This window comes from Hemicordylus capensis, chromosome 3, assembly GCF_027244095.1.
Source record: "Hemicordylus capensis ecotype Gifberg chromosome 3, rHemCap1.1.pri, whole genome shotgun sequence".
Lineage (NCBI taxonomy): Eukaryota > Metazoa > Chordata > Lepidosauria > Squamata > Cordylidae > Hemicordylus > Hemicordylus capensis.
Genome location: NC_069659.1, coordinates 258,273,393 through 258,289,302, shown reverse-complemented (window position 1 = coordinate 258,289,302; position 15,910 = coordinate 258,273,393). Strand labels below are relative to the sequence as shown.

At 40.8% G+C, this 15,910-nt stretch overlaps 2 protein-coding genes across 13 annotated transcripts in view; one reads left to right on the top strand and one right to left on the bottom strand.

The window, feature by feature from the left end:
* DOCK1 (dedicator of cytokinesis 1) overlaps positions 1–15,910 on the top strand; it is a 645,511-nt gene that overhangs the window by 278,789 nt on the left and 350,812 nt on the right. The gene's annotated exons all lie outside the window — the stretch shown is intronic.
* Positions 1–15,910, bottom strand: part of INSYN2A (inhibitory synaptic factor 2A) — a 182,889-nt gene that overhangs the window by 64,412 nt on the left and 102,567 nt on the right. For 6 of the 7 annotated variants that reach the window (XM_053305334.1, XM_053305336.1, XM_053305333.1 and 3 more), the window contains 2 exons: positions 11,879–11,960; positions 513–1,710 (listed from right to left, as the gene is read on the bottom strand). In XM_053305334.1, coding sequence (XP_053161309.1) covers positions 513–1,710; positions 11,879–11,948 — 1,268 coding nt within the window. In that variant the 5' untranslated portion in view covers positions 11,949–11,960. Of the gene's footprint in view, positions 1–454; positions 1,711–11,878; positions 11,961–15,910 lie in introns of all 7 variants that reach the window. The other variant, XR_008318712.1, reaches the window with a different exon arrangement.

The following is a 15,910-nucleotide window of genomic DNA, read 5'->3' as shown; positions in this document are numbered from 1 at the left end:
CCAAAACAAGATTTCTTGGGTGATGGAATAGTACTGACATTATTAGCCCCTAAATGATCCTCTGATTTGAGACAATATATACAATATATGTTAATATTAGTATTATTTTGGAAATCGACTATGATTTCAAAGTTTACTTCTTTTAGGAATACAGTTGTACTAAAAGCTAATGCATTATATGTATATATTAGGGGGGGAAATGAAACAGACTCAAGGTCATTTTGCAGCAGTAGTGCATTAGTGTCAAGTTAGACACTGAATTGTGTATTGCAGGTATGGTGAATCAGGCACACTTATTTCATTGAAATAATTCAAATTAATCCAGCAAGATGATGCATATGCAGTTGAATGTACTTTTATAGCAGTTGTAACAGAACTGGAGTTAAAATTTAAGGACACACAAACATATAACTGAAACTGTAAATTACTTTGTAGAATTCTGTTCAGCTCTTACCTATTTTAGCAAATGAAATGATCATGCAGATTAAGGAAGATTCCAAAAGCCAGCTTACCCTTCTCGATGAGCTTCTCCTTTTTCTAGCTCCTGAATAACACCCAACAAGACCTTTATGGTTTCCTGACTTGAGCTGATCAAGTTCTCCATCATCTGTAGCTGTGCTTTCAAGTCTACCACTTCTGTGTGAGGCACAATTTGTTGGCATCCTTCACTCACAGCAACTGCTGTCTGACAAGGCTGATTTCCTTCCATAGGTGAAACATGTATCTGAAGGGTCTGTTCATTACATTCAGTTGATTGGCACTGTGCCTGCGTCGAACAGGCCTGAGCTGCACTTACGGCTTGTGATTGCAGACCATTAAGATGCACTGTTCTTTTTTTGTCCTCAGTTGGGCACAGAGACCATTCATTCCCTGCTGCAGAATTCTGCAGGTCAGTCTGTGAGACGTGTGAACTGGATGCAGGCAAGTAGACAGAAGCTACTTCTGTCTTAAACACTTTTCCATGGGTGGATGGATTAGCCTCCTCATTTCCCAATGGCCCCGTGTGGTGTTTTGCTTTGTCATGCAGCTGGTAATCAGGCTCTTCTGAAACAGAAGCTGCTGAGTTTTGAAGAGGAGGAGGTTCTTTAGTACAGCTGTGCAAATCAGTGCTTCTACATGTCTCCGAGCAGTTGTCACTAGAAGGCTGCTCTATTGCATTCATGCGTTCATTAGTATGTGAAATAAACTCAGCTGTCACAAATCCAGTGACTTTCTTGCTACACTGAGCAGCCTCCCCTGAGATTTTGCTGTCTTTATCTTTAACATCTATTAGGAATCCATTGTTTTGACTTGGAAAAGTGTCAACTGAAGCTATGCTTTTGATGATACTCCCCTTTTTCCGGTCCAAAGGGAATGTCTGGTAACACTTTTTAAGTTCAGGCGAAGTCTGAACTCCTGTACTTTTTGTAACGTTTGGGATTGATCTCCGTGCAGGCACTGTCATATATTTCCGGTAAGCTGTTCTGCAAGAGATGGGCTTTGCTTCCTTTTTGTCTGTCTGCTGCAGTGTAGAGAGCTGTTTGTCCCTCTGCTCATTCTGGGCATCACAGATATCTTTGAATCTCACCTGCAAGGCTTTGTTTCTTTTCTTGATCTGCCGGTTGGGATCCAGAGCATATTTCATCTCTAAGGCAAGTGATGTTGCTGGATCAACTTCGCTTTCAGAGGCTGTAAGCAAGCACTTGCTGAGTTCCTTACTCACCATGGTTCCTGTATTCAAAAACAATTTTTAGGAAGAGTTCTATTACACTAAATCTGTTTGCTTCATATCCTAGATTTTAAATGAAGAATACAGGTTTGGGGTCTCCTATCTGCTTGAAAAAGCATTCCCATGTAAATATTCTGTTTTTTCTCTACAGTATAATATGTAGTTCTTTTGATTTCCTTTTCAACAGATGTACTGTCATAGGTAATGCTGATTTGGATCTGGGAAACGAGGACTCCACTTTCAATTTAGCTGTTTGTCAGATAATCAAAGAGAGGATGAGGATGATAAACTTAGTATTTGTTTAACTCTCTAGAGCAGGGGTAGCCAACCTGAAGCTGTCCTGCTACAGAAAGACTCAACTCCCATCATCCCCTGCTATAATAAATTATGGCAGGGAATGATGGGAGTTGGAGTACAGGTAGAGCTGGGCAGCCAGGCTGGTTACCACTGCTCAAGAGTTTGCAAAGTGCTTTATATACACTATCTTACAACAACATTTTACAACAACATTTTAAGGGGTCAGTATTATTGCTCCTACATATAGAACCAGTGTGGCACAGTCAGTAAAGAGTTGAAGTGGACTGGAGAGACCTCACAAAGTTGTTGTGAAGATAAAAGCGGTGGGATGAGATTATGTGTGCCACCCAGACCTCCTTGGAGGAGGAAGTGGAATAATGCACTTATAATTGTTTTCATTTTTATCCTGTTCCTCCTCTAAGGAGTTCAGGGTGGCATATATGGTTCCTCCTGTCCCTCTCAATAAACCTGTGAAGTAGATTAGAGTGAGAGAGGGTGACTGGCCTAAGGTAATCAGTGAGCTTTGTGGTTTAGTGGGAGATTGGAATCCTGGCCTAGTTCAGCACGCTGACCAATATACCACATTGGCTATAATGAATAATTAGATTACAGTACATCTCTAGATCTTAATATTTATCATTATTATCTGATTGCAGATAGGGGGCTCAAGCTGAAATAGAGGCTTGCTAAAGACAACTTAGGGAGTTCATGGTAGAAGTGACTTTTAACTAAAGACTTCCTGGATCTCATATATAACATGACACCAGCTATGATTGTATCAAACTGCTGCCCTGTGTGGTGCCAATGAACACTATAGTCTTCATGGAAGTATCATTCATGCAACAATGCATCTATGCATGGTTTAATGGATTGGGCACTCCCTGCTCATAGGAGCGCCTGCATGTGCACTGCAGCTGGTGGATTAGTATTATGAAAATAATAATTAGTTGCTTGCTGGGGTGTCGATATGAATACTAACCGCAAGAATAATGATAAAGAAACGTGTACATCACAAAATATTATTTAAAAACTTTACCAGTCAAAGTAGAGGGAGGTCCTTTTTCATTCTACTGGGTGATTGTGTTTAAGCATTTTGTAACTTAAAGCTTTCTTGTAGGCACTTATTACCGTTCCATCTCCCTAGAGATCCTTCATTTATTAGATTCAGAATTCAGTTGGCTATACTGAATTTTTGATGATTGCATAATTAATATCTGAAGAGATTATAGATAACACTTAACACCTTACTATAAAACCAAAGTATTCTACTATGGTACATGTGTCACTAGTCATTTTATAGAGGAGATGAAGCTAAGCAGGGTTGGGTTTTTGTGATGTCAAAATAACAGAAATAATTTGGGGGATAGGTTGCTATGCTTGAGCAGTCATCTAGATTTTTAGAATCTTTCTGTTTCCTGAAAGAAAAGCTCATAGGAATATAGGAAGCTGCCTTATACCGAGTCAGGCCCTCGGTCCATATTGCTCAGGATTGTCTACACAGACTGGCAGCAGCTTCTCCAAGACAGCAGGCAGGAGTCTCTCTCATCTTGGAGATGCCAGAGAGGGAACTTGGAACCCTCTGCATGCAAATGCTCTTCCCAGAGTGGCCTCATCCCCTATGGGGAATATTTTAGTGTGTTCACATGTAACGATTCTAGAAGTGTATATTTTGTTAATTGCTTTTACGGCAATCTAACTGTACTTGAGTACAGTACAAGAATTGGTGTTTTGGAGGCAAAATATTATTTTCCTCATCTCAATTATTGTAGCAAAACCCCATTTTTCATATAAAAGTCAAATTTAAATCTGGAAACTTAATTATAAATAGCAAAAAATTGAGCCTTGTGCTGTGCATTTAATATTCATATTGTGTTCAATTATTAAAAGTAGTTAAGAAGATGCAGGTGGCTGCTCTGTTTTGCTCAGGGAATACTTGGAGGGTCACACCTTAGTTTATTATGCTGCCTCACAGCTGTTTTATTCACATGGCAAAGTTTATCTGATTGCTGAAGTAAGAAAATAGAGCTGATTTTGGAGGAACTGTACCAGGTTCTATGGAGAGAGAATTCGGCCATGTTTGATTTCATATCCATTATTAATATTGTTTGTATGGGTTATACAATGAGGAAAACGCATACTAGAAATTTACAAAAACTAAAGCTTTCTAATTTTATTAAGGAATACAGATTCAAAATAAAATGGGATAAGCACAATTTGGACAGAGAGACCATAGCTTTGCTTTTTAAAAAATGTCCTTAATGAATAGGACACTACAAATAAAAAAAGGCTTATCAGCCAAGATACCAAGTCAAAACCTTGGCAAGAAGAACCACGAAAAAGGATACTGTAAATTATTTGGATAGGAGTATATATGGAGGGTAGGTAGGAGTAATGATCCTCTATATTATGTCTCTGTTCCCTGCATCTGTTGCTCAGGCCAAGTAGTGAAATACAGCAGCGAAGTACTAGTGTTATCTCTACTTTATCAGGGCAGAGGGCAAGAGATAGAAAGAGACTTTGACTGTGGTCAAGTCAGCCTTTTCCATAAGCTGTAAGAGGAAGGATATGTAGGGCAGCTTATATAGTGTGTGGCAACCCCAGTAAAGAGACTATAATAAGAAAAAAAACATTGTATTGACTGGTTTACAACAAGAAGAATCCAGTGTTAACATTGACTTATATACAGTGCTGCATGGGCCCATGGAGGGGGGATACACGAGACACTTGCTGCTTCATATGAATCCAAACAGTTCTTTTCTTCTACCAGGTTTGCAGAACCTCTGTGGCTCCTAAGAATTATATCACATTTGCAGCCATGCTGCTCCCATTATTACCAATTGATCAAACTGAGGCTCATCTTCATGTTACTGTGTCACAATGGGCAAGTTAAGTGATTCAGTGCAGACAGTTCTTATGTAGTTACTTTTAAGTGTGGTTTAACAGCTAATACAGTGATAATTTAGAAATTACTGCTGTATTTTCCTGGCATCTTCCTATTAACTAGAATGTTTTAGCTCATCTAAAGAATCTATATTATTAATTCTCCAAGACAGGCCATGCGGGGGGACGTGGTAGAAAGGAGGCGATTGGCTGAAGCACCTGATTGGGCAGTGGGGTAGAAAGGAGGCGATTCGCAAGCAGAAGTACCTGATTGGGCCGTGGGGATTCCCTATGTAGATAAAGAGGAGGAGCCTGTGATGGTTAAGGTCAGTTGGAATGCAACTTGATTGTAGAGGAGAGGAATCTATATATATAAAAAGATAGCAGGCAGGGGTCTGCAAAATTGGTTGTGAGGGAGGAAAGAGCCCCTTCAGGAGAAGGAGGATGCCGTTGTGTGAATTAAATGAGGAAACACGATGAACGAAATCTGTTAACTCAGGAAAGGAGGGAGAAAGAGAAAAAATATAAAGGGAGGGGGAAGAAAGAGTGGGGAAGAGCGAGTGGAGGAGAGAGAAAGAGAAAAAGAAGGGAGGGGGAAGAGAAACAGAAGGAAGGGCAAGGGACGGGCCTGAGCCTGTTAGCAGCCTGAGGAGAATGAGTGGCCGTGGCAGCACTAGCAGCAAGGAAGGGCCCAGTCAACCACTGCTGCTGTTTGGGGCTACCAAGGTCATTGTTAGAGGGAGGCAGGCAGGCAAGGGAACAGCGGCCTGAGGGGAACACGCGGCCATGGTGGTGGCAAAAGCGAGGAACGGCCCAGTCAATCACTGCTGATGCTCCTGTGGGGGTGAGGGTGGGGAGGTCTCTGGGGATAGGGGCCGCTGTAAGGGGGCTGCAGCTTGGCCAATAGGCGGCAGCAATGCTGCAGCCACGACCAAGAAAGTTGACAGGGATGGAAGCAACGGGATGGAGGAGGAGCAGGAGTGCAGCTCAGGTGAGGATGGGAAGATCTCTGAGGTGGGGGAGTAGTAACGCGCAGATCAATCAAGTAGTAACGTGCAGATGCTCTAGAGCACACGAGAGTTCCAGCATTGAAGCAGAGAGAAATAATGGTGGCGGCCAGGATGCAGCGGTGGCAGGCTGGCAGGCAAAGCCTCTCCGGCTAGAAGAGGTGGGTGGACGGCGGGCGAGGCCCCGCCGGCCAGGAAGAGGAGGCGGTGGTTGGGAGAAATAATGGTGGCAGCGAGGAGGTGGGCAGATGGTGGGCAAAGCCCTACCAGCTGGGAGGAGGAGGTGGGAGGCGACGGGATGGCCTGGCCCCCCCAATGGGGAGAGCTGCGTGGGAAGAGGACTGCAGGGGGAGAGAGCGAGCAAGTGATCTGCTGGGGGAGAGAGAGAGAGCTGCGGGGGAGAGGGCGAGCGAGCTGCGGGGGGAGAGGGCGAGCGAGCGAGCTGCGGGGGGAGAGGGTGAGCACGCTGCAGGGGAGGGTGGGCGAGCACGCTGCGGGGAGGGAGGGCACTGCAGGGGGAGGGTGGGCGTGGGAGGGCGAGGGAGGGCACTGCAAGGGGAGGGCAGGTGAGGGAGGATGGGTGAGGGAGGGTGCTGCGTGGCGAGGGAAGGTGCTGTGGGGGCGAGGGAGGGCACTGCGGGTGGATACCACAGGGTCAGTGCACAACTGCACAGATGTGCGGGGTCAGCTAGTACTCTTTAATTATTTCCAGTAGGATCTTGAACTATTTCCCCACTCTGCCAAATTTCCTGGGACCTGTAGCGGCCAGTGTGGGTGCAACCGGTGAGGGTGGGGGGAAGGGAGACGGACACCTTTAGGAGCAAAGCAAGCAGTGCTTACCTCTGCTTGTGCCGCACCTGAACATGGCTCAGAGCAGCAGCGTGCTGCCCAGCACCCCCTGCAGCCTGGGATCACCTCCACCACTCACCTTGCCTCCGCAGAGCCGATCCCCCGCTAGCAGCCAGGTGAGTGGTGGAGGCGATCCTCTACCGCAGGGGGTGCTGGGCAGCGCGCTGCTGCTCTGAGCCGTGTTCAGGTGCGGCAAGAGCAGAGGTAAGCAATTTCTAAATTATCACTGTCTTAGCTGTTAAACCACACTTAAAAGTAACTACATAAGAATTGTCTGCACTGCATCACTTAACTTGCCCGTTGTGACTCAGCCCATGCTGCACTGTATATAAGTCAGTGTTAACACTGGATTCTTGTTGTTGTAAACCAGTCAATACAATGTTTTTTTCTTTTCTTATTATAGTCTCTTTACTGGGGATGCCACACACGATATAAGCTGCCCTACATATCCTTCCTCTTACAGCTTATGGAAATGGCTGACCTAAAGGTGCCTCTTGTCGCTGATCCCATCCCACCCCATGCCACCCCACCCCACCCAGCGGTGCCCGCACTGGCTGCTACTGCCTGGGACAGTAATTTGGGAGATGAATTCTCAGCCTGCTGACTCTTGGGCTAATGAGATTTTAGCTACTTTGCTGCCTGGAGAAAACGAACTCTGGACTTTATCTGTGTCCCTTTTTTAATATAGGGACAGATCGTAGTGATAGGAAGATCCTGTGTACAGCAGCACTGTCATTTCTCACTTACTCTATATGGTTTAGGGGAGAGAGAAAGTGTCCAGCAACCTGAAAACTGTCCCCCTGGAGTATGATCTTAAAGGCTCATGACCATTCAGGTATCTAGAAATAACATGTATTCTATGTATATTCTATGAGCCTATCTATTTTCAAAAATATGTGTATCTGCATATTCTGAAGCAGACTGCAACCTCTTCTAATCTCATATGTATGCCAGCATACAAGCAAAAAAGTTACTCTGGTTCATCTTTCGAGAGTTACAGCGAAGTTGTACATTTAGAAAATTGCTGTCATCCGCTTGCACTTCTCTGTTAGCATGATGCTCATCAAACCAAGCCAATGTATTACTACATACTGTGATATTTTTCCTGTGGAATCATCACTCTGGAAAATGTTGACAAGATTTCCTCATTTCTTAGTGTCTTAAACAAATGATTTTGGGATTTTTACTAGCCTTCTGACTTAATCCCTTAGCATATATTGCCAAATGTGCTCAGGTGGTTTTGCTACATATCTTTAGAAAAAGATTGGCAGTATCCAGATTAAGTTAGTCATGAGAAGTCCCATTTAAATAAATCAGATTTAATTTAGTCATGACCAACTTGTCTCATTGATTTCAATGGTGCTTAGAAAAAGTGTGGATGCTGCCCACTGTAATCTTGATTTTACTTAGACCTCTTAGACCACTATAGGAGAGACATCTAGGAAAGACCATATCACTCCTGTGTTGAAAGAATTACACTGGCTGCCAGTTCGTTTCTGGGCAAAATACAAAGTGCTGGTTATTACCCACAAAGCCCTAAACAGCTTAGGCCCTAGGTATTTAAGAGAACATCTTCTTCACCATAAGCTCCACTGCCTGTTGAGATCATCTAGGGAGGTTTGCCTGCAGTTGCCACCAACTCGTTTGGCGGCTACTCGGGAACAGGCCTTCTCGGTTGCTTCTCCTGGACTTTGGAATGTGCTCCATGTTGAAATAAGAGCCTCCCCATCTCTGGCAACTTTTTAAAAGGTGCTGAAAGACACATTTATTCACCCAGGCTTTTAATTAGATTTATGGTTTAAATTTTTAATACTGGTTTTAAATGATTTTAATGTTAATGTTTTTAAAGTTTCAATGATTTTAATAGTTTAATTGATTTAGTTTCAATCAATCAATCAATCAAATAAATAGATAAATAAATAAATAAAGCCCAGGAATTCAGAATGAGTTTCAAAAGAACCTTAAGTAATTCCCTCTTAACAAAGACTTGGTGAGGTGAGGTAAGGTGAAGTAGGCTTGTTTGAGAAACACTGTTTCAGTTCACCATTAAAGCTAAAATATTTAAGATTCTAAGACTATTATATATGAGGCACAAAAGCAACTAAGTCATTACTTTGTCCCCTCTTTCTTCATACTGTACATTTTGCATGAATTGTTTTTGCCAAATGAATAAATAATAGTCCTGCTTAGTCGTGCACTATAAAGTCAAGAATAACAACAGTGCAGTAATACAAACTGATGAAAAATGTTAATTAAGCAATTCAGTTGTGATGAGGAATTGGTAGTTGAGACTCTGAGATCTATCATAAAGAAAGCCCCCTCTACAGGTTCCTTGCTTTGAATTAAGCTGGAACATTTCAATGTTCAAACTACTTGAGTCCTTTTTACTAGTAAACTATGTATTTGGAGAACTAAGATTTTCATTATATTGACAAGAAAATATAACATGTGAATTATCTAAGAGTATAATACAATACCAAGTTAAACACCAGCTTTATTCCCCAACTGGTGCTCAAGCATAATTTTTCTGAGGTAGGTAGGAATTTTGAATACAAGTCCTTTCCCTGCCTTAAAAAAACCTTGCCTGTTTTGAAAAAAAATGGAGGAGTGATTGGTGCCCTTCAGCTTCCTTAGAGCCATTTGTTTAAGCTCCTTTAATTTCTAGCTGACCTGTTTTATATTTATAACCTTTAAAAGGCTGAAAAGTTGTATCTCCCTAATATCAAATGTGGAGCAGAGCAGGTAGCTAAGAACATAGGAAGCACCCTGTTGGACCAGACCAAGGGTCCATCTAGTACAGGAAAACCCTGTTATTTGCAGGGGTTCCATGGGGGGGGGGCATGGATAGCAAATCCACAGATAATACTAGAGCCACAGGGATGGGGGGTTAGGTTCTAGACTGTCCCAAATCAGCCGAAAATCATGGTTCGTTCTTCCTCCACCTGAAATGACTCCCAGAAGTGCCCTACCATGCCTACGAGTGAAAACGTTGCCCCTTTTGAAATAAGTGAATTGAAAGTGGAGAAAAAAATCAAATATTTGGGCGTCTGGTTGACAAATAATAACTCTTTGTTGTTTTCAAATAACTATATTAAAATATGGAATACAGTAAAAATCGACTTGCAAAGATGGTCTAGAATGAACTTATCTTTAATGGGAAGAATTTCAGTTGTGAAAATGAATGTTTTACCTAAAATGCTGTTTCTTTTTCAGACTATTCCTATAATTAGTACTTAACTTGTTTTAAGCAATGGCAAAAGGACATAACTAAATTTGTTTGGCAGGGTAAAAGACCAAGAATTAACTTTAAAAATTTAACAGATGCTAAAGAAAGAGGTGGTCTTACCCTGCCAGACTTAAGGTTGTATTTTGATGCTGTTTGTTTGACGTGGTTAAAAGAATGGATAACATTAAGAAATCTTAGAATACTTGATTTGGAAGGATTTGATAGAAGGTTCAGATGGCATTCATATTTGTGGTATGACAAAAGTAAAATACATAAAGATTTTCTGAATCAATATGTAAGAAGGAGTCTAATGAGAGTGTGGGTAAAAAATGGTTGGAACCTAAAACTCCGTTATGGTTATCCCCGATTGAAGCTTTAGTACGTAAAGAGATAAATATGCAACCTCAATGGGGTACCTATAGGGATTTGTTGTGTTTTCAAGAAAAGGGCTGTAAGTTAAAAAATCTAATTGAAGTACAAAATCTGGTTAGTAATTGGTTTCAGTACCATCAGTTAAATGAAGTTTTTAAGAAGGATTTCAAACTTGGATTTGAGGATCAAATCTCAAGATTTGAGAAGGAGCTATATGAAAATGATGAAAAATTAGTGTCTAAGATGTATAGGTTGTTGCTTTTGGAAGAGACAAGAGATGAAGTGGTTAAAACGACTATGATAAAATGGGCTCAAGATGTCGGTCATAATATAGATATGGCAGCTTGGGGAAAATTATGGAAAACTGATTTAAAGTTCACTGCATGTTACACTTTAAAAGAAAATTATTATAAGATGATGTACAGGTGGTATTTGACACCTAAAAAACTGGCGATAGTGTATAAAAATGTTTCAAAAAAATGTTGGAAATGTGGACATTGTGAAGGAACTTTTTTTCATATGTGGTAGCCTTGTAGGAAGGCAAAGGCCTTTTGGGACATGATATATAATGAGTTAAATTTTTTTTAAAAAAATGACATTTCCTAAGAGCCCAGAATCCTTCCTGTTGGGAATAATGCAAGGAGAGTTTTCCACAAGCAATTTAACATTCTTTATGTATGCAACCACGGCGGCCAGAATAGTATATGCACAGAAATTGAAGGACAATGAACTGCCCTCAAAAGAAGATTGGTTGATAAAAATTTTGGAATATGCGGAGATGGCAAAACTTACAGTACTGATAAGAGATCAAAATTTGGAAGGCTTTAAAGAAGATTGGAAATCATTCTTACTGTACCTAAAGAACTATTTTTCCTAATATTGATTTTTCAACAGGGTTTGAAATTTAGTAATATTAGCAGGTTGAGTAGACTAAAATTGAGTTCGGTAAGATATAGGATATATGTTTTGAATTATTATAGCAGGGGTTAATTGTATAGTTAGTGATTCGTGCTGATTGGTGAGCTGGAAGTCAATTTTTGTTTAATTGGATGTAATGAGATTTTCAAGATATTGTTAAAATCAATAAAAATTTAAAGCAAAAAAATTGCCCCAAATCAGCTGGAAATTGTTTTTGCCCCATTTTGTTTAGGAAATGAGCCACAAATGGCTCCAGTGCTCAAAATGGAGCCGGGAGCGCTCTTCCCCATGGGAGGGTGGAGGGACAGGGTTAAAGCGAGGGAGTGGAGTTTTCTAGAGAAGCTGGCATAATGGGGATGTGAGTGTGAGTGCACTATATATTGTGAAGTGTGTGTGTATCAGTGAGGGGCCCATTTTAAAATTTTATCTCTGGGCCCACTCCAGCTTTGTTACGCCCCTGCATGAGTGCTGCACCCGTAATTAACAAGTTCCTCCTGTACACCATCCTGGTTCCCACAGTGGCCCACCAGATGACTCTGGGAAGTCCACAAGCAGATATGAATACTTCCCATTGCTGCCCCACCCCCACCCATGGCTCAATAGTGGCATAGTACTACATACCTTCATCACTGAGGGATTGTGAGGCTGGAGACGAAAGATCCCACATCTCATTATCAGCCCCTTTAGCCATCCTGCTACTTTCCTGAAATTCAACATACATTGCATTAAAGATAGGTAATATGTTGTTTAAAAATTTAATTCCGTAAAAACATGAATTCCATTATATTGTGCTGTAATCAGCCTAAGGCAAATTCACTAGTTAACAGAAGAGAAATACTAATTCTTTCACTGCACAAGAGCTAGAGAGTTGTGCGATGTGTTCAGACACAGCAATATGTCCTTTAAACAAACTTCTTCCTTGAATGTCTTGACCTTAACCAGAAGTGTGATGTGTGTGTTTTTTACAAGATTTTCCATATTTTGGGGAAAGAATGCACAACTTAAGTAGATTATTCTAGCTACATACAAAAGCTATTTAATCAGTCCTGTGCATACTGTTTAAACAAATCCAAGATGGCAGCTAGCTGCTATTCTGAAAGGTCTGTTAGACTATGAAATGAAAAGAGCATATGAATTAAACCAGCCATAAACAAGCTGTAGCATATAATTAGACATGTTAGAGTGGAAACCAGAACTGGGGGAAGGGGAACAAAAATGCTAATATGCAACCACTTGTCTTAGCTCTGAATGTCATTTTGCAAAAGTATCATACTTTTGGACTTACTTTATGATGTATAACTTGCAGTTCATTAACCGGCAATCCAATATATGTTGCTATTTACAAACACTTTTAATGGATGTTGGTAAACTAATGGTGTACAACACAGATATCCAGCAACATACAATGAATATATTTCCTAGCATACATCAGTTTTAGTGCACATTTCTTGAAAACTTTAGTATTCTTTTGATTCTTCATCCTTGTCTCATCCTTATTGGAAACTGTACTTAATTTTATGCTTGAAGCAGTAACTACGTTCTAATAAACTTCGATGCAAGTATAATTGCATGCAGGTTTGGGGTCTCCCTCAAAGAAAAGGGAGTTATCACTATCATAAACTGATCTGTATGTTAATCACCTTCTATTTACAGTAGGGTAAAGGACAGACAATGCATTGATGGGCTGACAGACTTTCAAACAGAACCTGCTGAGTAACAGCTGGCTTCTTTAGTAGAACAGATTGACTTGCTTGCATTTCACCTACAATTCAAGGTGTTCAATAAACTTTTTGGTTATCCTACTGCTATACAAAGTACTACAGCTAAAATTAAATGCAAGAGTATCTATTTACATTAGAGTTGGTATTAAGCACATGCTTGAGCACTAGTGGCGACTAGGAATTATATCCAGGCAAGTGTGGTAGCTGGCTTAAAAAAAAAATTACACCATGCCTTTTGGGCAGTAGCAGCTCCAGCAGCATTTGAACCACCGATACCAATTCTCAGCAGCTGACTGGACAGTTGCCTCCCCACCCCACACAAATGTGCTAAGAAAGGACACAACATCATGACATAGGGTAATTCACTGGCACATATTGGAGGAAAAAAATACTGGCCAGCAGGAGCCAACCACCAGCGCTTCACCACCATCAGTGCTTCAAGCATTACTGAAACTACCACTTTTCATAGAGACATGGCATCAAAAACTGGTTGGATTTATTAAACCCCTTTCTGCTCACATCCTCTAGTGCTTGTACAAGAGGATACAGTGTTGAGTGATTTCCCCTTCCTTCTCCACACACCCACCAGCAATTTCTAAACATCTGCTTCTAAGGGTCACCTAGTCCCCTGAGGAGTACGGGGGCTGAAATGGCGGTGGGGGGGAGCGCAATTGGAAGGATTGATTTGGATAGGACTCAAAAAGGAAAAGAAGAAAAGCCCTGTCGCTGCTATCCTCTATAACCAGGCGATATTAAACATTCTGTGGACTTGTAATGTTTGTGGACTTGGTTACAAGGCTGAGTACATGAATGGAAGTTTCCTCTTTAAGGACTAGGTCAGTGCTAAGGTTGGCTGTACTCTAATTTAGGCTAGGATGATTCTTCAGAGTGGAATCCCAGGACAGTTATAGGAACTGAAGGTTTGCTTGCTTGGAAGCAGTAACTTAATCTGGAGAAGCTGGAATACAGAGCCTGAGAGTCAAACTACATAGTTACGTGAAGCAGGTGCTTGGGTTGAAGTGGTTGGTTTTTTATTCAGTAAATAGCCATTAGTGTGTCTGATTTAGATCAGGTCCACAGTTCATGTGGGGAAGGGGGCTTTCACCTTTAGCCCTTGCCATAGCCCAGACTCACATCAGATTACGTAACTGTGCACACTGTTCATGGTTACAATGCCAACAGCAGTGTGCCAGCATGCCCTACTCCCTGTTCTGAGGCTGGAGTTGGGCTAACACAGTGCTGTTGCACTAACGCAGGAATGTAGCACAAGGATGGAACACGAAGAAAAGACTATCTGTGAAACCATGGGTGCTGGGGCCATGGGTGCCGAGGTCCACCTATACATTACGACTTTATTTTATGAAGGACCTTTCATAAATGCTATTTGAAGTCATGCTTTAGAAGGAAATAAGAGCAGCGGGAAGAGGAATTCAGACTAGGAAATCAAATTTGAAACAAGATGGTGAGAGAGCTGAGAGAAAATTGTTTATAAAGAAAGACGCCATAGGCTTTCTCAGAATTGGAAGTACAGTTGGAAAAGCCAAGAGGAGTGAATTATAAGCAAAGAATATCTTATACTTATCTCTGTAGTAGAGTAATAAAAGAATTAATGGTATTTGTCTAGATAGGAGGCTTTTTGACAAGTGATAAATATGGTTCCAGAAAGATCATTTACATCAGAGCATTTTCTCACAGGTTGTGTGCATTGCCTATTGTTCGTAAAATCACAACTTTTTTAATGGGTCACAGAGAAATCCCCATTGTTTCTCTGATTTTTTTTTTTAAAGGAGCACATGCATTTTATCATACAGTGGATACCTAGATGCACAAATTAAGTTTAATGTTTCTATTTATTGGGCGTTTTTATAATCTGTTGGGAGAAGGTATCAAGGTCAATCTGGTTTTTAATCTGCATTCTCAACCCAGCTTAACTCATTTCATGGCTAAATATGAACACACCTTATTCTAGCATACCCAATATCCCAAGTTGCATTGCTCCAAACAGGAAAGCTACTCTCCATTATTTTCAACCTTGTCCTGTCTCCATGGAAACTAGAAGGCCAGAAATTATACATAGAATACTACTTTTGCCCTTTGTTAAGGATTCAAATAGCCTGTAACTACATCTTCAGCAGATGAGCAGTATATCACAAAGAAAAACAGGTGTGCTTTGAGAAATACTTTAAAAACCCCTATTTATTAATTCATCATAAAGAATCACACATTTTCAAACTGTGATCTTATGTTTTGTGTTCAGACATATGAAGTGACAAAGTCCATGGGGAAGTCCTTGATGACAGGTTTGTGGTTTATGATGGAGGATGAACATAAAGTGAGTCCTTGAAATTCTCCACTTTTCTATTTTGTTAAGGAATGTACTTATCCAGATGGGTTATATTTAAGTTGAAAACTCCCCATAGGCATTAACAGAAACTGTCCGACAAAAGCCATAGGCATAACTGTCAGTCAGTCTGTCAGTCATTCTAGATGTGTTTTTTGTGCACGATGAATTATACTGTTATGTACAATCCAAGAACATGAGCCAAACCTAGATACAAGAAATTCCTGTCTTGGTGCACTTAAAATATTGCATCAAGTTTTATACATTCAGTTTAAGATATAATTCAAGATATCCCGCGATTTTACATTATTCCTGTAGCAGTGTTGCATTCTGCATTTTTTTTTTGCCACTGAAACCATGCTTGCCATGCATTTTAAAATCTTTATACACAGAAAGAATAAGAATTTTGGTCTCTAACACAGATAATTTACTTTTTGTTTATTTCAATTGAGAATTCAGATTTCAGTTCAATTAAGAAATAGTTGATTTCAGAATAAGTGTTTTCTAATGCTGCATTCTCACAATCAGAATGATCCTGGTTAAAAAATTAATCCGGATCAGCGAGCCCCACTGAGCTGATCGTGAGAATGA